A 26,558-nucleotide genomic window follows, 5' to 3' on the forward strand; every position below is an offset into this window, starting at 1 on the left:
TTACTGCAATAATTAATGTGTTTCAGCTACAAAGGGTCTTTTAACCCTCCTAAGTGATGCTGAGTAACTTCTCATTGCTGAAACAACTATCAAGTTGATAGGGAGCCTTAAGACTGGACTATGGAGCAATGGACAAAGGTCATGTGGTCTGAGTCCAGATTGAGCCTGTCCCAGAGTGATGGACGCATCAGGTTGAGAAGACAGGTTTGTCCTGTAAGCACTAGGCATGATGGGCAATCACTTCATGTGCCTCTTGGGGAAGTGTTATGATCTGGGGTTATTTCAGTTGGTCATGTTATTGATGACGTGTCCAAAAAATGATGAAAATAAATTTTGGGACATTGCATGAACTTGTTGAAACAGTGCCATGGTGAATGTGTACTTGGACCTCCTGATGAAAACTTTAATCCAGGCATGTCCAAAGTCCGGCCCGGGGGCCAATCACGGCCCGCGGTCAGATTTTATACGGCCCACAGCTTCGGTTTTATATTATATTATTTATGGCCCGTTTGGACTGTTGAACCGAGTACATGAATCATAAAAGGTTCCAAATGCAGTTCCTCCTTTCACCTCATGGTGGCAGCACCACTCTAACTCTATCTGGCTCTGTGACCTTGCCGTGAACCCTTTTCGCTAATTTCTAAAAAAAAAAACGAAAGTTGACAGTGAGGGCTGCCGCTTCCAGGAGAGATGGGAATTACAAATTTTTTTCACTGAAAATCGAGGTGATTGTGTTTGCCTAATTTGTCAAGAGACTGTTGCCTTGTTTAGGGAATTCAACGTAAAGAGACACTAGCAGACAAAACATGCTAACACATACGACAAGCTAGCAGGGAGTGAGCGTTCGGAAAAAGTGAAGCAAATTCAAGGTGCTTTAAACTCACAACAGTGACTCTTCATGTGAACCTGTGAGTTCAGTGAATTCACCACCAAGGCAGGCTGCCAAGTTGCCAGGTTAGTTGCCTCTAACTGCTGGTGTTATGTACTTGTACAGGGGTTGGACAAAATAATGGAAACATCTTGAAAAATCAACAAAATATAATTTAATATGGTGTAGGTCCGCCTTTTGCGGCAATTACAGCCTCAATTCTCCGAGGTATTGATTCATACAACTTGCGAATTGTTTCCAAAGGAATTTTAAGCCATTCTTCAGTTAGAATACCCTCCAACTCTTTTAGAGACGATGATGGTGGAAGTCGACGTCTTACTTGAATCTCTAAAACTGACCATAAATGCTCAATAATGTTGAGGTCTGGGGACTGTGCCGGCCATACGAGATGCTCAACTTCATTAGAATGTTCCTCATGCCATTCTTTAACAATTCTAGCTGTATGGATTGGGGCATTATCATCTTGAGGTGAAGGTGTTTCCATTATTTTGTCCAACCCCTGTAGATGTGACACAAAATATTACTTTCTGAATGATTTTGTGAAAGACAAGAGTAAGAGTCATGTTTTCATCTTAAATGTTAACAGACTTTGCATTACTGAGTAATATATGAGTAATGATTACTCACATAAGTCATGTTTAAAATGAATGTGGGGTTAAGATTTTTATCAACTTCTTGGACATTTAAGATACTCCACACGGTTTGTTCTATGTTATCTGACTCCAGATGTGAAAGGAAGGCAGAAATGTTTTTTTTTTTTTTTTTTTAATTTGTTCATACCTGAGTGGCTTAGATTTGGTTACATTGCCATTTTAAAAAAATGATATTTTGACAATGAAAATAAAGTTGTTTTTAAAATTATCGCTTTTATATGTAATTTTTACTGTTTAAAAAACATCCGAAGGGACCACTGGCCCCTGTCAGTCTCCACATTATCAGATCTGGCCCTCTTTAAAAAAAAGTTTGGACACCCCTGCTTTAATCTAAAACCTATTAGCCGGTCCATTTCAAAGGACAGTGCCACAGACGTGTTTGTTGTTTTCTCAGTCTGAATCTACCGTGTAAACTTATATTATGGCGACTGTGGCTCAGTTGGTAGAGCGGGTCGCCCAAAGACTGAAGGGCTGGCAGGTTGAATCCTGGCTTCGACTGTCGAAGTGTCCTTGGGCAAGACACTAAGCCCTACATTGCTCCCAGTAGGGCATGGCAGCACCTTGCATGGCAGCAGCCGTCCACTAGTGTACGAGTGTGTGTGTGAATGTGAGGCTTTGTAAAGTGCTTTGGGCACCATGAAAGTGTAGAAAATGTGCTGTATAAGTGCAGTCCGTTTACCATTATCTCTTGGCAATGTCCCAAACTCACATTAACCATCTGTAGTTCCTGCATCCCATTGTGCTGACCGAGCTGGAAGTGGGATGTATAGATTTACAGGTGACTCATCTTTCACCTGACGTTAAAATTTGTGTCCTAAATGCGAAGTTACCAGCCTCAAAGATTAGTTCTCCCATATTCTCACACTCCCACTATTGGTATTTAGCCAAATTTGACTAAAGCAGATTAAGTTAAAAGAGGCTGACAGTTCAAGGAACACAAATTACACATACATAAAATGTTTTCATCGGCCACCGAAGGTCAAGCATCTGCAGAACGAGGGGATCGATGGGATCAAAGCCAACTCAAACTTAGAGAACTACAGCACTTAATACATCTACAACAACGCAATAATAACAGGCTTCACTGTTCAGATACAGCTCATATGACTTAATCACAGAATATAGCAAGATCACGTGACTTTTTTTTTTTTTTTTTAACAGATTTACTGGTGGTGAGATTAGCAGGTGTCAGGTGTAATGTTCCCATGGTGAGTGAGTGCGTGTCTAACAGGTGAAAGGGGAAAACAAGGTTCTCACTGCTGAAACACACACTCACACATAGAGGTGAGGTAACAGACCAAACACACAGAGCTAATGTGTATAGAAACAGATTACACACTCCAAGGTGTTTTGGGGAAACATGTGAACCTTCAGGAACAAGACAATGGCCTTTGGCCTCGTTACGAAGTTGTTAACACAAACTGAGAAACACCAGTGATCACATCAATACATTTTCCCATGTGACTGTGTTGTAATGATTAAAATGTACAGTGATTAGGGGCTAGGAAAACTAAAACTGCTACAACAGCATACACACTGAACCACATTCTATACAATGTAGTATCACTGCTACATTGTACAGTGTGTAATGAATTTTGGCAGACTTTTTGTCTGACAATGCAGGTTAATCACTTACATGTCAACTTTTTCCACGTTCATCAATATTGATATTGCTATGAGCCAAACTGTTATTTTAAGCATTTTTTTCAGCTGAGAATACTTATTTAGTTATTGTATATTATGGCTATTTTTTCTGATAGCTTAAAAATACATTACTTTGGCTCAGATGCAGTTGTCTGACTATCCTAAGCTCAGTGAACAGTGAAGTGTTTGTAAGTAAAAGGATTTTTCTTATATAATTTTATACATCCTTTACTGAATGAAATGCACTATGTATACCCAATCAGTAAAAGAATACTTCTTGAACCCTTTAAGACCTACAACTGTGTTTGCAGTGACTTCCAAATTAACTAGGCTATTCTCTACCTTTCCCAAGTGATTTATCACTATTTAGGCTAATAACTTATCCTCTGCATTTTAAGCAAAAATCAGGTATTACTGAAGAAAAACTGACTTTTAGCAATATATATCAATAATCAAACATAAAAACAAGCATCTATAACCACTTCCAAATGTCGAACTACATTGGGTTTATTGGTGAATCGATGATGTGGAAGATGACAGCGTTTCCACATTCACTATGGAGCCTCTGAAAATGGGTAAAAATTGGTCATATATGATGGCAGGCAATAACTGAGAAACTGCATTTTACCTAAATTATTTATTTATTACAGGACTAATGGTTCCAAGGTTATTAAACATTTTTGATCAGTGGATGCTTTTGGCAAGCGACAGCTATTTGGGTCTTTAGGAGATAAATAAATCATTATGACTATAAGAAATTAAAGTTCAATTTCTTGTTACTTCATTTAAACTTTTTTTTTTCTTTCTTCTTAAAGATCCTGCAACTCTCCTGAATCCAAAATAACTACAAAGAATTAGTACAAATGCAGGGGACAGGTAAATATTTGTTCTTATCTGTTATTATTCAGACAGCACTTGATGCACATGTTCATATTACAGTGATGATGAACATCCAATTGACCAGTCAGTTCCAAACACTGAACATGTTCAATGGAGTGCTCAAGTACCCTTTCCTATTCAACAAAACGATAAGAAATATTCAGTTGTCTATTAAACTAAAGAAATCCTCTTATCTCACGAGATAAAACCTGGTGAACCCCTGATTCAGATTTTAACTCTTCCCAAGTGGAAAAACATCACTTGTAATTAACCTGCAACAAGAGACAGAAACTCTGACAAATTCATTACACACTAAAAAACATGGCAGTAATTCTACATTGTATGAATGTGATGCAGTGCAAGTGATATTGTAAAGACTTCAGTTTCTATGAGTTGGAAGAACAATCAACAGACTAAAGAAAATTAGTTTGATTTGATATAACTGATATGAACCTCTGCCTCATTTATTTGTGCAGATTTTTTTGGGATCATCGGTGACATGGAAAAATGCACCAACATGTACCAGCTGGAAAAAACCTGTAAAAGATCAGGCCTGGTTGAAAAAAACAAACAACTGATACACACACTAAAGAATGACATATTTGTCATGTCTCTTCTTACCAAAAACACAATGTGGAGCTGCTGTTATGATACACCAGTCTATGTCTCTCATTTCATACTATTTCCCCCTGACTCACCTGTAACTCAAAGCAGACAGATGAGACCGCAACCTGCCTTACAGCATAGATATGAATCCTGCTGCTCCTGCTGTTGTTACTGCTGCTACAGCAACGCACACACCAGCCACTTCCCCGCTCTCAGGAGGATGACACACTGGTACACCTACACCACCATCACCACCAGTACTGAATGGTCAATAGACATACATCTGCCAAGTCATGTATAACATCAGATAATCTGCCAAACAAAGGTCACATCAGTCACAGGGAGCAAGCCGATTGGCTGGTTCTGTTAAGACAGGCAGTGTGAATGAACTGATTGAATGAGTTAATCAACAAGAAAAGACAGTACAGACTGATTAGGTATAAGTACATGGTTTGAACACATTCATCTTAACTGTTAAAGAACAGTTAGTATAGAATAGAATAGTGCAATTAATTACTTCACTTTTCTGTCTCTTTCATTCAAATGAATCAGTGCATTTTGATGCATTTTTTTCATCTTACTGTACACTGACTCCAACTTCAACTACCAGAAAAGAATGTGGCTCAAATATAGCTGCTTAAATCCCTTTCTGGCACTGACAAAACTGATCTGATAATGTGACTTATCAAAAAAAAAAAAAAAAAAAGCCTTGTCATTTTATATAAAGTTTCAATATCTGAGAAGTTAATCTCACTACTGTAAGAAGCACACATGACTTTTACGCATTTGTATTTATCATACTACATTAGCAGACACTTCAAATTGAGGAAAATAGGTTAAATGTTGTAAAACTGCTTGGAGCGGAAAAAATTTGCAGGTGCAACAGCCAAGTTTAGTTAAATCACAGTCTAGTAATTAGGTCATTAAAAAAATTGTACTGTATTGCATCTTGTATTGTATATTACCTTTGATGAAATGAAAATTGTTGAAAATTATTTTTCTAAAACACATCATTTAGAAACCAGTATTCAAGCCAGGGAAGGTATCAGTACTGTATGGAACAACATATTCTGACCAATACTCAAACATGGCTTAGAAACAGCCAAGAAGTTCAAGCAGTTCCCTATGTTCCCTCACCTTTCTCCTGGTGACCTATGACCCCTGTGTGTGATGATTAGACTGAGAGTGATAGAAACACAGAGGAGCAGACAGCATCTTATTGACAGAGTGTTACTGCTGGTGTGAGTGTGTTTGGACAGTGATGTAAACCCCTGTTTGATCAGCCAAGACAGTGTTATAGGTGCATTTATGGATCAGACTAGCCAACGTAATCCTCAGCGCTCTGCAATAACAGAAAACACTGTTTACGCTGCAGGGAGAGTTTGTAGTGAGGCGCTGCTCCATACGTTTTATCCACACCAAGGAACCAATGAAAACAGAGTCAGTTCATGGGTGTCAGCCAATCAGAGAACAGTAACCTTTCACCTCAAAACCTGCAATGTGCCATTAAGCCCCCCTGTACATATACATAGCTATTGACGTGCAACATTGAGACTCCCCTCAGATCATTTTACACGCTTGATTTCTGTAAATATTAGCTCTATTTAACCGAACATTACACAATAATGCTGTACTAATAAGTGCATACAGAGGTTCACGTGCGACTGGTAGTACATTAACAATACTTAGGCAACTATGGTTACGTCTTACTAACACATACATTACCGTTAACCTTGAAAGGTTTGCGGTTATTTCTCATTTTATTCAAGACTGACACATAAACCACAAATCGCGTATTTTGCTTTTTTTCCCCCTAATCATTGCAATGATCTATTAAATGGCAAACGGAGCTTTAAAAAGTTACTTCTGGTCAACTATTAACAGATAGCGAACAACTGAGCAGACTTCACAGTGGACTCAAGGTTAATGAGCTGCTCTAGGAACCATATAAACCATGAAAAATTACTTGTTTTTAATAAGGTAAAAGATGGAGTTTTACTGTAAACGCTATATGACTATTTTAAATATACCGCGAAAAGTGCCAAATGATTCAGTGGATGTGAGTCCGACTTGCCAACACCACTTTGTACTAACTTCCAGTGCTGTGTTTGTACACTTGTGTTTAATGAAAGATAAAAAAAAACACACCAAACAGTCTATTATTCACTTAAAACATAACACCAAACTACTTCCCACCTGTTTGCAGTACTTCACTTCTCCCCGGCTCCTCGCTCCTCAGCACGCGCCTCTAATAGTGGAATGTTTAAGTACCACTGACGGACGTCCTTTCAAAATAAAAGACTCGCCATCTACATACTAAGGTTTCCTTGTAATATTCGTTGGAAAACTTGTCGTCACTTGGTAAAAAAAGACAAATGGTATTTATTTGTATTAATCTACGTCAAGCTAAAATGCGTTGTACTCTAAGCGCCATGTTTTCTTTAAATGTGTAGCCAACTACTTTATGATTCTATATTACTTTGAAGGTTCACCAGCTTCATTTCCGGTCACACTGCACTGAGAAGTTTGACATCCTCCTGACTGTGGAGCAACAAAGAGGAGACTGTGGCTGTCAGTCAGACATGCAGGAGGTTACGTATGTCTGTCTGTAGATATGCCAATGGTTAAAGTACGTTTGATAACGAGGAGAGCTTACATTTACAGCCGTTATTATCGGGCATATTTAATAATATTACCAGTATATGAACAAAGACAACATAATAATGACCCACATACACTATTTTCAGACCTTTATGATCTGTCTTAACACACATACAAAGATCAGAGCAGATTGATTGCTGGTAATGTGGCAACATTTCATTGACAACATGCTGTTTCCACTGAAAAAGTTTTTATTTACACTTCTTTTTAAAATATGAAGCATTTATATTCAGGTGTGTGCCGGTGAAGTTTGCGTAATTACATAATACAAGTGAGATATAAATTTTGAAAAACAAACAGTTAATAAATAACACTTTCTCACAGTAAGTGTTGAAATACTGAAAAATAAATAAATTGCTGCTGGACAACATAAAACAGAACTGGTATCAATAGTAGAACACAGCAACAAATAGAGTTACAACAGTCTTTTTAAGAATGTAATGATCACTGATAAAAACTTACAGCAGTTATTTAATGTCAGGAATGACCAAAAATATCTCCTAACACCTTCAGTTTAAGCTGCTGTATGTTTCTAATGTTTGAAACCTGCTTCATATATGTCCAGGAGGACACTCTGGGCTGATGCAGGTCAATCTACATGCACTACACTTGAATTTTGTATTAGTGTCAACAAAAATATAATACACTGTAAAATATGGTATTGAAGGCTCTACCATTCAATAGTCCAGTATGGGGTTTGGAATGGTTGATAGTACTTCATTAACACACAAATAAAAATGTCATGGTACCAGTAAAACATCACTTTGTCCAGTTTTCTGCTCGGAAGTGGGTAACTTATCTATGGATTAAAACTGTTATTTAAGCTCAATAATTTTTAAATTGCCTGCAATTACATTAACATCTGAAAGCATATGCCCGCAATGCTGACAGGGATCAAAATCAGTGGAAAGCATCATTCTGCTGTACATACAAAATGAGGTCCATGAATTACAATTCTCACTGAAGGATTTCAAACCACTGAACGCAGCCAGCACTGTCTTTGATTTTTATCTTCAAGTTGCACTTTGTGACTACGTATCTTTTTTTTTTGTTTGTTTTACTTTGTTTTTTGACTTTGTTGTTACTCACAGTTAAGTCTCACCACTGTTGGTACCTCAACTTGTTCAGTTTGTGCGTGTCCTTTGTTTAATTTACACTCAGATACCACGAGTTGACAAACTGGGACAGAACGAGCAGTGGATGCCTCCTGTCAGGTCAGTGATTGTTCCTGCTTTAATGAGGCTTTGGAGGAGTTCAGTTTCTCTGTCCACATTGTGCATCTTCTGCTGTTGCATGGCGCTCATAGTTAAGTGGTCATAGTAGTGCAGCGGCGCCCCCTGGTGAGAGAGGTTGTACCCAAAGCCTGCCAGGCTCACCTCATCACATAGCAGACTGGCTAAGTTGAGCGCTGATACACCCAGGGTAGGCACATTCTGCAGAAGACAACAAATAACAGTTGTTTCATGAGCTGAAAAAGAAAAGACATTTTCTTGTGTTTATTTGTTTTCTTAGTTGTTGAATACGTTTTCATTTTCAGTGAAATTACTCCAGTGACAGCAGTTATTACTATTATTCTTTTTTTAATCAATAAACAGTTAGTTACAGTTCATGAATCAATTGGCTGAGCAACATTTGAACCTGTGGTAAAATATAGTGTAAGCACTCATCTGTGAAGGCACTACATGAGTGTTACTACACCAAACGGTTTTAAAATATCTGATTTTGTTGTGAATTTTGATTTATTGGGTGAGCAAAGTGTGGTGGAAACAGGTGAAAAGATAAAGACAGGAGATGCAGAAGCAAGGAGACAATTAAAGAGTGAAACTGAAGGACTGGAAAAGTCTAGAGAGGCTGTTAAACTTTGGGGTCTGTTCACAGTTTTCAGATTTCGTAACAGAAACTGTGCTAAAAGCAATTTCTAATCTTTATCTATAGACTTTAATGCTTAGGCATCAAACTCATGTTAGTTCAGGGACCATACTCAGCCAAATTTGGTCTTAAGTGGGCTGGACCCATAAAATAATAACATAATAATATATATATAATATCAATTCAAAACTTTCCTTACATGATGAAAATGTTTACATTACAAACTTCCTCTAAAACAATGTGAATAACATGTAGAACCTAAAATTTCTTGAGAAAATCAAGTGCAATTTTAACAATACAGGGTTAGTCAAAAAGAATGAACCGATATCATGACCCATTGCTTCAGTTCTCAAGCATCGTCATAGAATGAGTTAGTGACCATTTGAAAGAGGAGTTTTCTAAGTTTTGAATGGCTGCCTCCATGACCTTAAACACTGAATAACAACAGTGTTCAACTCAGTGGATCGTGATCTGCTGATACATGTCTTGGAGGAATTCTCTTTTTGCATTGATGTTATCTGTGCTGCAGGTGGTGGACACATTGAACACTTGTAAGACAGGAAATAAAAGTTGATTGTGAGTAGAATCCTTGTGACTTGGCTGGAGTTTTCTATTGCTTTTCCTCATTAAAATACTGTGTAATGAAATCGGTTCATTCTTTTTGAATAACCCTGAATTATGCTTCAGTTTAGCATTTCCACATGTACATTAAAACTTACAGATCACTGTGGATCTACAAATACACAAAATATTTAGTAACACAGAGAATATTGGTACAGTTACACTAGTCTTAAGGCATTTCAGGTTATTCACATTTGTGTGAAATGATGGTTTGTTTTAGTGAAAATACAGGAAAATTACATGAAAATGTTTACATTTACAGAGTTGTGAGTATTTATAAGTTATTATGATAGTATTTTACAAACTGACCCACTTGAGATTGAATTGTGGAACCTGAACTAAAATGATTGTTAAAATCTTAAGTGTAATTTTTGCATTTCAAGAATTCATTCCACGGGCCGGATTGGACCCTTTGGTGGGCCGCATTTGGCCCCCAGGCCACATGTTTGACACTCCTGCTTTAAAAGCTGGCAGAGCACAGATTTACTATTAACATCAGTAATTGCACTGTTCCATTTAGTTGCCCCAGGAGGCCAGCAAGTATGACACCAAGACCTGAACAGATAAGACTGAAATGGGATGCAACTATTTTTAATAATAAAATTCAAGCCACTGTTTTCTGCTTCAACAAGTGAAAATGTGCTGTTCTTTCCAACTTAGACAAACGGCTCCAGTACTGCAATAACCAGATCTAAACACAACAGAGAACTATGCAAAACACAGCAATTTTAGCACAGGATGTCTGTAGAGAACATCCTGTTGTCTGTCAATGAGGTTTGAGCATTTGTTTTTAAGAACAAAACTTAAGATGAAACTCTAAAATGCATACATTTAGTGTTATGTAATGAAGTGTTACAGTACAATTTTGTGCAACATCTCTGCTGCGAGTGGAGGAATGGTCATGATGTAGGTTGATAAAACATATCATGACGGGGGTCTGTATGTAATAAGAAAACTTTAAGATGACGTATATATTGTTATTTATTGTTGTGATTTTACTTTACTATTGTTTTTACTGTACTTTTATTGTATTTTAACTGATTTTAACTGTTTTTTATTGTTAAGTGTGTCATGGCCCAGCCTTTCCTTTTGCTGTTGTCCACCTAGTTGCTCTAGTTTTCAGCCTCTCTCTCTCTCCCTGCCCATCTTGGCTGTGTTGCCACACCTATTTTTCAACATGTTCTTTTTGTTTGTTTTTCACCTGGCCAGGTATGGTGATTAACTTTGGTTGTCTTCCTTTTGCACACATTCAACACATACAGCTCCACTCAGGCAACATCTTGCATTCACACTAATAATACAGATGGATCACTCAAACCTTTTGTTGATTTGCAGTATTATTTCTGATTTTGGTAATTTACAATGAAATTTGGTTAATCGTTCTTGGTATTTGGTCCTCTTTCGTTATGGCCTTGAGCCAAGCCATGACAAGTAATTGTTGTTATGACCCTGGGTCATAATTTGCCCATTTATGTTTATATGTATATATATTTTTTTGTCATGTTGTGTGTTATTGTTAAGGGTTAGTATTTTTTGTTGATTCTGTAATGGGCTGTGTCATTTGTTCTGTTGTATTTTTGTAGTTCTTCTGTTCTCTTCCTTGTGTGTGGGTGTGTTCTGTTTTTTTCCCTCCAACAGATAGCAGCTGATTGAGGATGAGCTGCAGGAGTGGTATTGGTGTGCTGGCTGCTTCTGATTGGTGCTTTGGAGTTGAGCCGGGAAATTTAAAGGCCAGATCTTCATTCCTCCAGAGACTCCTCTCATTTCATCTCCCCCTCTGTGCAGACCAGCCTTTTGTAATTTTTTGTTAGAAATTTGTAAAACCAGTGATACAAGGAGGGAATCTTTTTCTTTAAGTTTTGTTTGGTAAGATTGATGTATTTTGGTTTCCTTTGTTTGTGTTTGTAGAATATTATGATTCCCTTACCTGATTTAATTTTTCTTTTGTGTAAATAAATATTTCACATTGCAGTGCTGTGGTTGCTGGTCATTTTTGATAATTTGCCCTGTTTGTTAAGGGACATGGAGGGAGGGGAATCTCATGTCATGTTGCGTCTCGGCAACCCCTAGACCGAGCGTAACAGTTATTTAAAATCTAGCGTAACGCTAAATGATAACTAGTAGGATGTTCTACCACAGATCTATTTTCAATTTTATTTTAAAGCATTAAAAAAAGCTACTTAAATGGGGAAACAGTCAATAGTACTCTTTGATGGACTGTGTCCAGTAAATTTCAGAAGTGGTTTTCTACACAAAGTAGAAAAAAGAGACAGATGTCTAAGTCAGAAACAGACACTGCTGTGGTATTAAATGTTCTTAGTTTTAATCATAAATTAAGTGATAACTATGTAGGTTTCCACAAACTTTTGTCATCAACAATAAATCACTTCATCCCCTCTGTGAACAGTGTATTTAGTAATCCCTTCATCTCTATCATTTGGACTGTGTTCATAGATCTGGCCTATAATAAAGGAAATATTTAATCCCTGACGGTGGAACTGTCTATTACCTGGTCCCAGCCCCACAGTCGTGGTCTTGGTGGAGGGTATTTCAGCAGGTCCAATGCGGTCTCTCTGATCACTTGTGGATTTAGAAGTCTAAACCTGTGTGGCTCCAGAGGGATTTGATTTGGAACTTTCTGCCAGAAGAACAGCCACTCCCACAGAGGCTGCAACACAGAGTACAGAACCAGACTATGACATGCACATACACACAGGACATTTAGGGAGATACACTACACCTACTAGAAGAATATACACACAGACACACTGATAATTACACATAATATCACTGTGCAGCACAAAGACAGCAGTTTTACTGCCTGAACTAAAATAATAAAATACTGTATGTGCACATAGAGCTTTATCATGTAAGCATGCGGTAAAAATTGTTTATCTGTTAATTTTGAAATCATGATCACAAAACACTGAATCTATTGAAAGAAGGAAGATTTTTACATTACAAAAAATATTTCTAAAAAACAAAAATGCATTAGATAATGCTAATGATATTTTATATTCTGTTCATATTTTGAATCAATTACTTCATGTAAAAATTTTTTCAGTAGAGTCCATGTCATGTGACTATGATTGATAACTAGGCTCAATGTTTCTTATGATTACTCTATCCTGATCTAATCATTACAACATCTTTTCTTAAAATTACAAGATCATTTTTTACAATTTGCTCTCTACAGCTCATCTCAAAGGGCATTCAGTATTTCTGTGTTACATGAATGATTTAGGTTAGAGTTCAAATAGAGTAAACCAATGTTTGTTATGTCACACATTTTTGACAGTCAGATTCATACTTAAGCTGCCCTCCATTTACTTTCTGCTGCCATTCATTATCCATTTGCATCCAGAACTGAGGCATTGACCAGGTTTAACATTCACCAATAACACAGAAATTCACATAATTTACTTATACAGTGAGAGAATTTTAAGCATGAGAACTTCAAATACGTCTCCTGTGCAGAACTACCACATAGTAAAAACAGGTCCACTACTCACCACAGCGAGTTTATTGATCATGGCAGACGTCCAGCTGATGTCCACACTTTTATATACCACGGCTACGAACAGAGTGTCTGTGTCTGTGTCGACCCAGGCGAGCGGCGTGCCCTCTGGGTAACTCATTCTGATGCTGGTTCGATTTCCAACATCAGTGCTGAACTCTCCCAGAGGCCCGCTGTTTAACCTGCACAGGGACACAGTGTCTGATTAAAAACTATTTAAGGAATGTTCTTGGCTACACAGCTCTGGATAACAGCATACCATAAAGAGAAACACTGTATACTTACAGATACAAAGTTACATAACATACAGTGTTCCTGTGCATTTTACAGAAAAAATGTCCACATGCTGCCATGACTTTTCAAGGACCAATAATATAATTCATTAACCCTCCACAAGCTTGAGGAAAACCCTAAGGTCCGCTCCATTTCTAACAATTCTTTTCAGTGTCGAACTCTGACAAGGTTGTTTTTCAGTAAAATTCAGGGATGAAAGTGATGTGTCTGGATCACACTTGGTTGTGAAAGAAATGTTTAAAATATTAGCTTCAAAATGTGGATTTACATTCAAGTCTGACATCGGGATAATGAAAGCCTTATTTGGAAATTAAAAATTTTATTTTACTGCCCCGAAAGTAATGTAATGTCATTTGTTCCAGTGAAAGATTTAACTTTAAACACATCATTCTGAAAGCCTGTGGTCTGAAATTTCTCATGTTTTATTCAAGTCATTGTGTAGCCTATAGGCTGCGTATACAGAATTATTTGACCCAGTGTTTCATTACATATGGACTTCAATTTGGCACGCTACACCAGAACATTAATGACCACTTAAATGTTAGAGTAATTTCAACATCTTTAATTCCACCAAAGGATTGTACAGTCTACAATTCAGCCTGCTATAATCTAATTCTATTCTCCATAGACTCATATTATACTAAAAATACTGTGACAGATGATGACCTACTTATAACAGAAACAGACAAGCAGAATATTTCTATACAAACGGGTGATTTGTGTTAACACAGAGGCTTGTCTTCAGCTACACACTCATGACGTCACGGCTATGACTTCAGGGCAAAACATTAAGAGCAGACCCCTACAGACAACGATGCATGTGGCATTTGAGTTAAAGGTCACATGTCAAACTATTACGTAGGGTCCTATTAGTCAGGGAGCCAAAGTGTCGAAAGCTCAATAAAATGGGTTGAACCTGACATGGTCCGCCATACTTTTTATTTGTGTGGTTTTTTTGTTAATTTGGACCCTAAGGACCAATAATTGGAGGGTCTGCTCTGCTGGAAATATCGCGAAAAAAATTTGTGGCCTTATTAGTGTATGTACCCCTCATTTTTTAATATAAAATTTTGAAAAATGAAAATTTTCCTTCAATCCTCAGTGGGCTGGGTAAGCTGTCAATAAATGCATTCCAGATGCAAAAAACACATATGGTGACAACCTTCAATGAAAAAATAATTCTTAAAACACATTTCTGCATGATTTTGTCTCAATTTAATGCATAAAAAAAATTAGGCATTTTCTGACGTTTTTCCAATATTTTCAACTTTACTTCATTGGTAATCAACTATTCCCCCAAGTTATGACATCAGCCAATATGCCATTCTTTTCACCAAATAATATACTCATTCCACAGAAAAAATTATAAAAATCCAACCAAAATCAATGGATCTGTAATGATTTCTCTACTAGTTAACAATACAGGCCCAGAACCTCAATAGAATTTTAAGCTACTCTCAAAATTCCGAAAGGCATACTAGATATTTAACATGGTTGTTAATGTCCACATTATTAAAAATCATGGCCTAGGCATCTTTTTAATTTCAACATAACTCTGAGAAATCACTTGAGTTCTATGTACCCTGAGATGTCAGTCATTGATAAAAAAAACAAAAAAAAAAAACACCCACAGCTCAGATTTACAAAAACAACGGCCATAGCTCAGGAAATTAAAGTCGGCTGATATAATGACAGGTGAAGGCAGAAATAAAAGAACCAGTGAAATTGGGGAAACATAACAGAACATATAAAACACTAATAGTAATAGCAATACACACTAATGCTGTGAACGTACAGTTATTTATGAAGTCTTTGAGTCCCTTATTAACCAGCTAAAGCCAGTGTCATGGTTAAGGCCAGAGGTTGTAGTATCCATATCAAGCCGCTCATATTTTACCAGATAACAGTCTGAACCCTGATCCTTTTGGTCTGCAGATATTTACCATCTGCAGGGTCATGAAAAACCATCATCCTAGTGAATTAGAACTCAGGTTGACTGATTAGGTTTGTGATCTGAGCTTTGACCACCAGGTTGATACTATCTGTAAGAAAGCACATCAGTGCATGTATATTTACCAGAAACACCATAGTTTTAACCCCCAAGTGCCTAAATTTATTTATAATTACAGAAAAAAAATTTATTTGTGTTGTTGCTGTGACACAGATCCTACGCATGAGAATTATGTGCAATAAGTATAACCGTGCAATAATCCTGTCCTGTGATAAAAATGTAATATTTATTCAATATTTATTAAAATAAATGCACTATTTTTATATAGACGTAGGTAAACATACTGTTTTACATAGATATACATACTGTTTTTATAGGAAATTTGTTATTATATTGTTAGTTCTGTTAATAGAGATACATACACAGTGTTATTCATGGTAATACATACTGTTAATGTTGTTCATAGATATACATACTGTCACATACTGTTAACACTGTAAACTGTGTCTATTCATATTTTATCCAGTTTTATTTTTTATTCTACTAAGCTCTATTCTTATGTTACTTTGTTAAATTGTACATTTTTATTATATTTTCTTATCTTAATTTTAATTTTTGAAATTTTATATTTGCCCTATTCTTTTTTCTATAGCACTGGTGTTTGTTAATATTACTATTCTATTCTATTCTATTCTATTCTATTCTATTAAATGTAGATAATATGAATTTGAATTAATTTGAATATAGTGTCTACATTAGGTATAATTGCCCTAATTGTCATAATAGTAACTAAACAAATGTTCCAACTTCAGGTATGTCAATTATTTTATTGATGCTGCTGTTAATCAGTTATTCCAGCCAACATTCCAAACAAAACAGAAATGATTAAAAACAAAACAAAACAAAACAAAAAAACACCAGAAGGTCATGAAATTAATAACACTGTTATAGTCTTGGCAAATATGTAACTGTGGATGTTCTTTTATAGAAGTTGAAGATATCTTGTACCTTTGATCACCTCCTGAAAATGTCATGCATCTATCATTACTTTTCAAGTATCAGAGTAGTTGAAAAGTAATGATTTATTAACTTAGTGCCTTTTTTTTCATCCATCGTTTATATAGCGCAATAACAAAATTTGAAGAACTAATCAGTTATCAGTTACGTGACTAAAGTTTTATATGGTGTTTACTAGGACTAATAACATTTTATGAAAGTATGAAGCAAATCAGAGATGGAGGCCTCCAAAGATTTCACCTGAACTGACCCTGAACAGGGCACCAATATTCAATCAGTCAAATCAATTAAATCAATCACATTAACCATTATTGTAAAGCGATTCCATTGTTTTATGGTCAGTTACAACACCTGTGTCTATTTTTTGCCCTTCTTCCTCAGTAAAATCCTAACTAAAACTAAAAAAAAATTACAAAAAAATCCCCACTGATATAGAAGCAGGGTGCTGAAATTGATCTGTGAACATCAGGGACCATAGATAACCAGGTAATATATACAAGTGTTGAATAGCACCTCATAAACATTTACTAAAGCCACACAACAATAGTCTACAAGGAGTAAATGCTGACACTGTATTTATGGAAATGTATTCTTATTTCACTGAATTTGTTCTTCCCTTTTCTTTTGCCTTCTGGCCCTGGTCACTTTCTGTTTAATAGTACAATGTGCTTTCCAACCTTGCGGTTGCGACCCCATGCGGGGTCGCCTGAAATTCAAATGGGGTTGCCTGAAATTTCTAGTAATTGATAAAAAAAAGTTACTAGTAAAAAATATTATTTAATGATTCAATATATATTTCATTATAATTAAATCACCACACATTTTTCCTAGTAAAAATTAAGTTCAAATAAAATGCAGGATTTAATATCTGAGAGGGCATATATTGACTGACCCAATCATGTGACCATGTGCGTTACCATCGCTTCAACACAGTCACAAGTGGCAGCTAAGATATCTCCAAGAGAAACTGAGAAGCAGTCACCAAAAAGGTGCATTATATGCATTATATAGCCTAAACGTCATCTAAAATTAACATTTATTTGCAACATGGTAAAGCAAACTATTACATGATCAAAACAAATCAATTTCGGCAAAAAAAAAAAAAGTCTCTGTTTTGAATGTCTGGGGTCACCAGAAATTTGTGCTGTTAAAATGAGGTCACAAGCCAAAAAAAGTTTGGGAACCACTGCATTATGGTGTGATTTTTTGTTATCATCATCAGGGCACAAATACAGTCTACCATGAAGCAAAACAAACAGGATCCAAAAGTCACTTATTCCTACTGCGATGAGCCTTGTAAATGACGCAGTGTAATTCACTCAGAATTGTGTCTGTATTTGCTGTTGTTGAATGACTGATGTCAGTTACTGTCAATACTGGATAACTTTTTTAATTTACTGACTAATACTGGGACTATTTATGAGTAAAGATACCTTGACACTTAGAAGAATGGAAATAGTTGAGATAAATCCACTGAAACTCCACTAAACACTGACCCAACATCTTATCGTCACTGCTATACACACTTTTCTAAAGCGCTTTAAGGAGGCTAATAATGTAGAACTGCGTTGAATAAAGAGAGAAAAGACAGAAACCAGCGGTGACAGCAGATGCACACACATATAACTATAAATCTTTTTATTAAGCCGTCTCTTTTTACTGAACTACAACTTGGGTTTCAGTGGCAGTCTATGGAAATCTTCATCAATGCACAACCAGTATTATACAGGGGTTGGACAAAATAATGGAAACACCTTAAAAAATCAACAAAATATAATTTAATATGGTGTAGGTCCGCCTTTTGCGGCAATTACAGCCTCAATTCTCCGAGGTATTGATTCATACAACTTGTGAATTGTTTCCAAAGGAATTTTAAGCCATTCTTCAGTTAGAATACCCTACAACTCTTTTAGAGATGATGGCGGTGGAAATCGACGTCTTACTTGAATCTCTAAAACTGACCATAAATGCTCAATAATGTTGAGGTCTGGGGACTGTGCTGGCCATACGAGATGCTCAACTTCATTAGAATGTTCCTCATGCCATTCTTTAACAATTCTAGCTGTATGGATTGGGGCATTATCATCTTGAGGTGAAGGTGTTTCCATTATTTTGTCCAACCCCTGTATGTGTGTGAAAGTCAAACTTCTCCAAAGGTTTACTGAGAAAACAGTAAAGTCAAAGTCCAGCTCTATAAAAGTTATATTTGTTTTTAGATTTATTATGCACCAACAATAGAGCTCTGTGTGTTGGTGTGTTTTTTTTATAATTTTTTTATTATCTTATTTAGATATCTGATTTTACATCTTCTTCAAGCGTGGTTAAAAATTTGCTTCTTTATTTTAGTTTGACGCATGAAATCTTAGCGCTTCTTGGACTGCATATTGTGTTTACAGATTTAAACGTTTTCACAGTAAGGTTTTGTCTTGTTTGTACGTTAGTGGATCAAACAGCTCATTGTTATTTGCTCAGTATGTATTTCTCACATTAGTGTGGAGTGAGGATCTCTTTTGTTGGACATGGATCCACTTCACTGGCAATCTGATCTCAGTGAAATTAATTTTTTTTCAGTGCCGTTGAGCTGAAACTTGCCCCACCCCAACAGATGCAACAAAACTAACAGGAGATTCAACTGGATGTCAGTGAAGCACAACTATTTCAGCCCACACAGTAAAACTTCAGATAAATAGGACACGACAGCAGGTTACATGCCAATGCAAAACAAAATGTAAAACAAAGACATGCCATAATATTGCTAAATTGTGATAGGATATCTATCAAAGAAGATATTTAACCCTGAAAGAAAAATCTGTAACCCATAATGACATACAATTGTTTTTGTGGTCACTTACAAATCAATTTTTTTAAACATTTAACCTTTCCTAAGTGATTTGTCACCATTCATGGTAATAATATCCTTTGCACTTTTAGTGACAATCAGGTATTTTCCTACAGTTAACTTAAGCGTCATGTAGATGTTTAAATTCAAAGCTTATTATAAAAAAAAAAACAGAATACTGAAGAAAAATATATCATTAACTGATCATAAAAACAAGCAACAAACACTACATTGGTTTAACAGATGAATCAGTGCTGCTTCCAAAAAAACACAATTGATGACAATGAAAAGCTGAAAAACTGCATTTTAGTTGTATTATTTATACATATTGATAGGATTAGTGAATCAAAAGTTGCTAAACATTTTTCTTGCAGCTGTTTAGGTCTTTGAGGGGTAATCGCTATCAACTAATCAGATCATGTTACTGGAATGGTTGACTCATTTTATTGCAACTTCAAGTACAGTACATTTTACATCTACACTCAGCCACAGTGTGTGTATAAAAGTTTGTGTTCATTCATCTGAACATAAGTAAGTATAGATGCCCCATAAAGCAATCTTTCCAGTATATTCACTAAGCAGGCTGCGTGCATGTGTGTGTGTTAGAGGGTGGGGTGGGGCATCTTTTACTACAATGCTGTTTAACCCACCCTGCCAGTCTTTTTTGCTGTCTTCTCAGGTGGTGAGGGTGAAGGTTTATCACAGAGCAGTATCTGCGGTGTGCAACCCGCTGGAGGCAATAAAATAATGACATAATAAAGTCATTTTGTTGTATTTCAGTTTCTTGTGTGGCACGTTTCTACTGGAAGAACAGAGTTATGTTGAAATTAAAAAGATGCCTAGGCCATGATTTTTAATAATGTGGACATTAACAACCATGTTAAATATCCAGTATATCTTTCAGAATTTTGAGAGTAGCTTAAAATTCTATTGAGGTTCTGGGCCTGTATTGCCAACTAGTAGAGAAATCATCACAGATTCACTGATTTTGGTTGGATTTTTATAATTTTTTCTGTGGAATGAGTATATTGTTTGGTGAAAAGAATGGCATATTGGCTGTTGTCATAACTTGGAGGAATAGTTGAAAAGTGAGAAAACGCCAATTTTTTTTTTTTGCATTAAATTGAGCCAAAATCATGCAGAAATGTGTTTTAAGAATTATTTTTTCATTGAAGGTTGTCACCATATGTGTTTTTTGCACCTGGAATGCATTTATTGACAGTTTACCCAGCCCACTGAGGATTGAGGGAAAATTTTCATTTTTCAAAATTTTTTATCAAAAAATGAGGGGTACATACATTAATAAGGCCACAATTTTTTTTTGCGATATTTCCAGCAGAGCAGACCCTCCAATTATTGGTCCTTAGGATCCAAATTAACAAAAAAACCACATATAAAAAGTATGGCAGACCATGTCAGGTTCAACCCATTTTTGAGACTTTGGCTCCCCAACTATATGGTGACATCAGTAGCTCAGTAAACATGCCCTGTGCAGTCGAATGCTGAGGTTCATGCATTTTACTTACATGAGAGTCACGTTTTTTGGCCATGCAGCAGAGACTCACATTAAAAATGCACAAATATCCCGTTCCAGTGTCACATGGTTTCTCCACTGTCCAACGCCTATTGGAGACTAGAGGCAGATTCTGTCTCATTTATTCCAATAGCATAAGTGAATATGATTTTGACCAATTCTTGGATCCACAAATCCCACAAGTAAAATTTTAATCCATTTTCCACAAGCCATAAATACTCTCAACCAGTGACAATTATGATAAAATAATGTTAGCTACTTGTATACAACATTAATCTTAGTTTATTGTCATCATGTTTAGACTTGAGTAAGCTACTTTCACACACTGTTAAAGTTCAAATAATTTGGTTTTCAGACACATTCCTGCTTTTATTCCTATCAGTAATCACTTTTGACCAGGTGCAATGATTACATACCGATTTACACTTTATCTATCAAGAATAAATCATATCGTTACAATCATTTCATGTGAAGAGGTAAAAAAATATTTTATTTCAACTTAATGGGCAATAGTGTATATGTAAACAATGTAATCAACTCATCTGATCACGGCCATTTAAGAGACAGGAAGTGAACTGTATGATATCATTGGAGAGACAATCAATGTAAACAAAGGATCTGTGGTAAAATCTACACTTGTGGGAAACACTGACCTACTGTGAACTCAAAGGGGTTATTCCAAAAGGTGAGGAGATTTATGCCATACAAATGAAAGTTCCACGACTTTACTTAATTCCATGACTTTTAAAGGTTTGTTATGACCCGGAGAACCCTGAGCATGTATTCTAAACACACTCAACATGGGGGAACATAGAGCACTGCTCCACTGCATCCTTCTAGTGTAAACAACAGTCCCACTCTCTTGATCTCCCACAGGCTGCCTCTCTTTCTTCCGTCCTTTGTCTCATACACAAACACAGACCTAATATTGCTCCAACACTCTTTTCTCTATTTCCTCTAAGGTTAAGTATTGAGTCTTGTTTCACCAACTGTCCCTCCCTCTTTACTTTAGCCCATTAATTTTCTTTCCATTGCCACAACAATTATGCAGAACATATCTCAATGCATTCTTCAGACAATGCGATGATGTCATTGAATGGACAGACAGACAAGTGGCAAAATGATTACAATACCCCTCGACCCAGGGGTAATAATAATGACCGAATCAGATATTCATTTTGGTTTTGTTTACAAAAAAAATCTAGTGGCAAATTCTGGACCTAAAACTCACTGTTGCCATTCACAGTTTCATTGAGAAACAAGCAGCAGCCAATCAGAATGTAGATATGGTGCAAATGAGGACATTTGTTCTACAGTGAAGCATGGCTTAATGAAAGCAACGTCCTGTAGGTTTCTCACCTGATAATGATGTCATATTGGTTGATCAGGGGACCTAGTTCCAGGCCCCTGAGGATGCCTCCATTTCCCACAACCACACAACGCTGGCATTTATTGGAAGCCTGTCCCAGCTTGGAGACAGAATCAGAGTCTGGAAGCTTAAAAAGAAAAAAGAAGAGAGGGAAAAACTCAACATTGTCTCTCAAAGTCTCTTGTGTACAGAAAAACATTTTTCCCTCGTGCTCTGATACCGAGATGAATTAGTTTGGAGATGTCCATCTAATTCATTTCTGTTTTAATTACTAGACATCTCCCCGCATAAAACACACTTCCCTCTCCATTTTGAGTGGCTTTGATGAAGCCAACGTTTGACAACTCTTTAAAATATTATCTCTTGACATTTGCACCAACATCATATAGGTGACCAAGGTGGATGTCAAGGTTTACAACTCAGACAAGAGAACTGATACTGGTACCAGTAAAAAGGTTCTCATCCCTGTTCAGGAGGACGTGTTTTTTCTTTCATTTGTCAGTTGTCTCTATGATCATGAACATGTTAACTGGACTGGGGACAGGTGAGGTGGGCAGAGAACTGTTGATAGTGTGAGTGACTGTGAGAGTGGAAAGTTACACAGGAACCAGGAGTAGGAGGTGGTACAATGTCATCATGAGGAGAGAAGAATTTTGTACTATACATAAAGAGGTGCACTGAGGCCTCTATCTCTACACACCTAACACATTGTAGTGAATTATAGTATTTCCAGGGGCAACACTTAAAATACTGTACGTAACATATTTATGTCACAGGCATTTTTCAATTAAATATACATAACAGAAAGAAATCTTATTCACCAGGCTCAGCAGATCTTTTAGTTTGTCCTGAAGACCTCTGAACCCAAATGGCGGTGAAAACAGGAAGAGGTCATCAGGAAGAGGTACGTCCTTCCACAGGAAAGGCTGGGTGATCTGACTGGAAGGAGGGAGTCGTGCTAGCAAGCTCTGCCTGGCGCTGCCTGGTTGGCACTCACCCTCCAGAACTTTGTGGATGTACTGGTGGACTGACTGTGAGGAAACAGAGATAATTAAAACTAAATAAGACTGTGAAGGTATACTTAGCATAAGAGCCTTGGATCTGTGCAAACTGGAGACAATATTGGAGCCTGTGTTTATATCTGATATCTACATGGTGAACCTGCTCCTTTTCAAAAGCGGAAGTGAAAATATGCAAAGCAGCCTTGAGCCACTTTAAACTGCAAACAAGACTTAAACGTTTGACTTTTCAGCCATAAACAGTCATGTAAATAGTTCTGAAGTTTTCATTTTGTGTAATATCTACTGAGAGATCTCTGATTGGAATCCCTCTGTCCCAGCTTCAGCACAGAGGAGGACTGACTGACTGACTGGCTGGCTGGCTGGCTGACTGACTGACAGACTGAAGCACTTCATTAAAGGTTTTGTTTAACACCCGAAGACATTAAGTTTAAGATAAACATTAAGTTGGGGTTTGCAATTTTTCCACTAGGAGAATCCTTCAATAGTTTGTGAAATATCTCCATCAGTTTCTGATGGAAATATCTTTGAAAACACAAATTTCAGTGAATAATGCAGTAAGGACTTTCTGTCCTGATTCTTTTGCCTCTTTAAAGATGCAGGTGGCATGTTTTCATGTCACTGATAAATGTATTTATTCTAATGAATTTCCGATTCCAACGTCCCCTGGACCATACCATGTGTATATCAGGGGGATTTCTGCTCAATTTGTGCACATTCAAAATATTTTGTAACCTACATTTTTGCCGATGATTTTCCGCCATCAAATACAACTAATCTATGTTACACAGCTTAAGCTTTTTAGGAAGGCCAACAAGCAAAACACACTTCCAGAAGTAAATTTGAAAAACATAATGGATGAGTGTGTTGAACTCTTGTGTCATTTTTTTCATCCTGCCCTTGGTGTTTTAAGACCCTAAGATACTGCAGTTAACATGCTAAACATGATACTGCTGTCCATTCATACTGTGGGTGTGACTTTAAATGAGTGGTGTTTCAAGGACACGTCAACTATACCACTCATAAAGTGGAGGCTGACAGTAGTAAACACTGCATAAAGGTTGTGTAGGCAGTTTTGTATCTTTGAGTAGCAGACAACCTGATAGTTGTTTTGCTTGACACTGTCACATAAGAAAAGAAAAGTGTGCTGCTGTGGCTATATGAAGTGTGACAATCACTGCCTTACCTGTTTGTGAGCAGGGTCAACGTGCCAGTCCAGCTGTACACTACTCTCTGTCTCAAACAGTGGTAGAGAGACAATTGCCAAGCACACCAAACCTAAAACTACAACCAGTACCAACACACGCCTGGGAAAGGGAGGGACGATCACAGAGACAAAAAGTGACATGAAAAATAAGCATGTTAGAATGTGGAACATTTAGTTGACAAGACAAGTTACACAAATAAAAGTAACAGTTAAAAGAAATAATATGTAAATGTTTTCACTCTAAAACCTGCACACTTTTAAATCAGCCAACCTCTAACCAATTGACACATGAAAAATCATTATTACCAATCATTATAAAAGGTCATAAATGTGGACAGTCTTCAAAGGCTCACTCAAATCCCTCATTGGACCAGTCAGATGACTCTAAGAGGCATTCCACTTGCCCAAATACAGAGCAAGCAGCTCTCAATGCTGAGTTCTGAACAGTAGCGTACTGCCTGTCTCAAAGTTTGGTTCCTTAGCGCAAAAGAAATCACTGAGCCAGCCACAAGACAATAACAGATCCTTGGCTGCTTTCTCTGTTGGACTCCACACTGCACTACATGAAATCTGACATCAAACTACCATGCAAAAAAGGCGAAAACTACAAGGAGGTCAAATCCACTTGGTTTGGGACCTTCTTCATAGTACCTAAACATCTCAAATACTAAATAAAAAACTAAACTACAAAAAACAAACAAAAAACTAGTGTAAACAGTATGTTGTGAGATATCTGCCACAGCAGATATGCAGCAGGTATCATTAATAATAAACACTGTGTGTGTCAAACTAACCTAGACTGTTTCACATATATTTTCTATTTGAAAATTCCATGTTTTTCTAGACTTCTTTGCATATTTTTCAGACCATACAGCTAGACGTTTATTATACAGCTTTGGAATTCATTTTCAGACAGTTGTGATTTTCTGAATCCAAATCAAAATCCAACCCAACAACCCCTCAATCTTTCATAACCTATTCTTGAGATATTAAGTAAAACTATTCAACTCCTTAAAATAGATATACAACTAAAAATTGGTTTAAAAAAAGTCAAATAAATAATATAAGCTGAAAGACTAAACAAAACATGATTGTATATTTTTTGTTTTTCCTGAGATTCTGTCTTTGCGCAGAGCAAGAATCAGCTGTAAACCAGTTTTAACCGAGTCAGATCAGTTTAAATGGAGCATACAGTGTATTCTCTTCCTGTAGAGTTTTTTTTTTTTTTTTAATTGTACTAATGAGCTTTTGAGGTTTTGAGGTTCAGACTGAGAAGATGTTACTGGCGACCACTAGACTCATAATAGTTGGAACTACAGCGGTGTTGTAAATATCAATGATTCACAGAATAATTACTGTAACAAACTTAGAACACCTCTGGAGACTCTTTATTGATTAAATGTTGACCAGATATTTACAGTCTCCTATTTCCTTCAGATAATGACCAGATCATTGTCTGAAGGAATTGCTGACCAGATATTGTGTGGTTTTTTCCACTGGTTTTTTCCACTGGTACATCCCAGGTTTCTAAAGAAATCCAGGGATGGCATCACAAAACACTCTTATTCACAGAGTTGGGGAGTAACTAAGCACAAATATTGTTTCTGAGTATTTACTTTAATGATGAGTTTCTTTTGACTTTGGCTCCCCATGTTTATACACAAACATCTGTATTTTCTACTCCTTATGTTTACAAAACAGGCTTGTTATTTTAGTTTCAATGAATTTGAGGGGACCTGTTGATTATATACAATTCAATGCATTACTGTATAACTTCATAATATTGAGATTGATATTACCTTAAATGGGCAGATCAATAACATGTTGAAGAGGCAATCAATTGATACACACACACACATATATATATATATATATATATATATATATATATATATATATATATATATATATATATATACACACACACATATATATATACACACACATACACACACTCACACATATATATACACATACATACATACACAT

At 36.5% G+C, this 26,558-nt stretch overlaps 1 protein-coding gene across 2 annotated transcripts in view; it reads right to left on the reverse strand.

Annotated features, from left to right (window-relative positions):
- Nucleotides 1–7,466: 7,466 nt before the first annotated feature.
- Nucleotides 7,467–26,558, reverse strand: part of st3gal5 (ST3 beta-galactoside alpha-2,3-sialyltransferase 5) — a 33,682-nt gene continuing 14,590 nt past the window's right edge. For both annotated transcript variants that reach the window (XM_030145331.1, XM_030145330.1), the window contains exons 3-8: nucleotides 24,549–24,669; nucleotides 23,165–23,374; nucleotides 22,334–22,470; nucleotides 13,335–13,521; nucleotides 12,332–12,490; nucleotides 7,467–8,765 (exon numbers count right to left, since the gene is read on the reverse strand). In XM_030145331.1, the coding sequence (XP_030001191.1) occupies nucleotides 8,490–8,765; nucleotides 12,332–12,490; nucleotides 13,335–13,521; nucleotides 22,334–22,470; nucleotides 23,165–23,374; nucleotides 24,549–24,669 (1,090 nt within the window). In that variant the 3' untranslated portion in view covers nucleotides 7,467–8,489. The remainder of the gene's footprint in view (nucleotides 8,766–12,331; nucleotides 12,491–13,334; nucleotides 13,522–22,333; nucleotides 22,471–23,164; nucleotides 23,375–24,548; nucleotides 24,670–26,558) is intronic.

Source organism: Sphaeramia orbicularis, chromosome 10 (assembly GCF_902148855.1).
Source record: "Sphaeramia orbicularis chromosome 10, fSphaOr1.1, whole genome shotgun sequence".
In the NCBI taxonomy this organism is placed as follows: Eukaryota; Metazoa; Chordata; class Actinopteri; order Kurtiformes; family Apogonidae; genus Sphaeramia; species Sphaeramia orbicularis.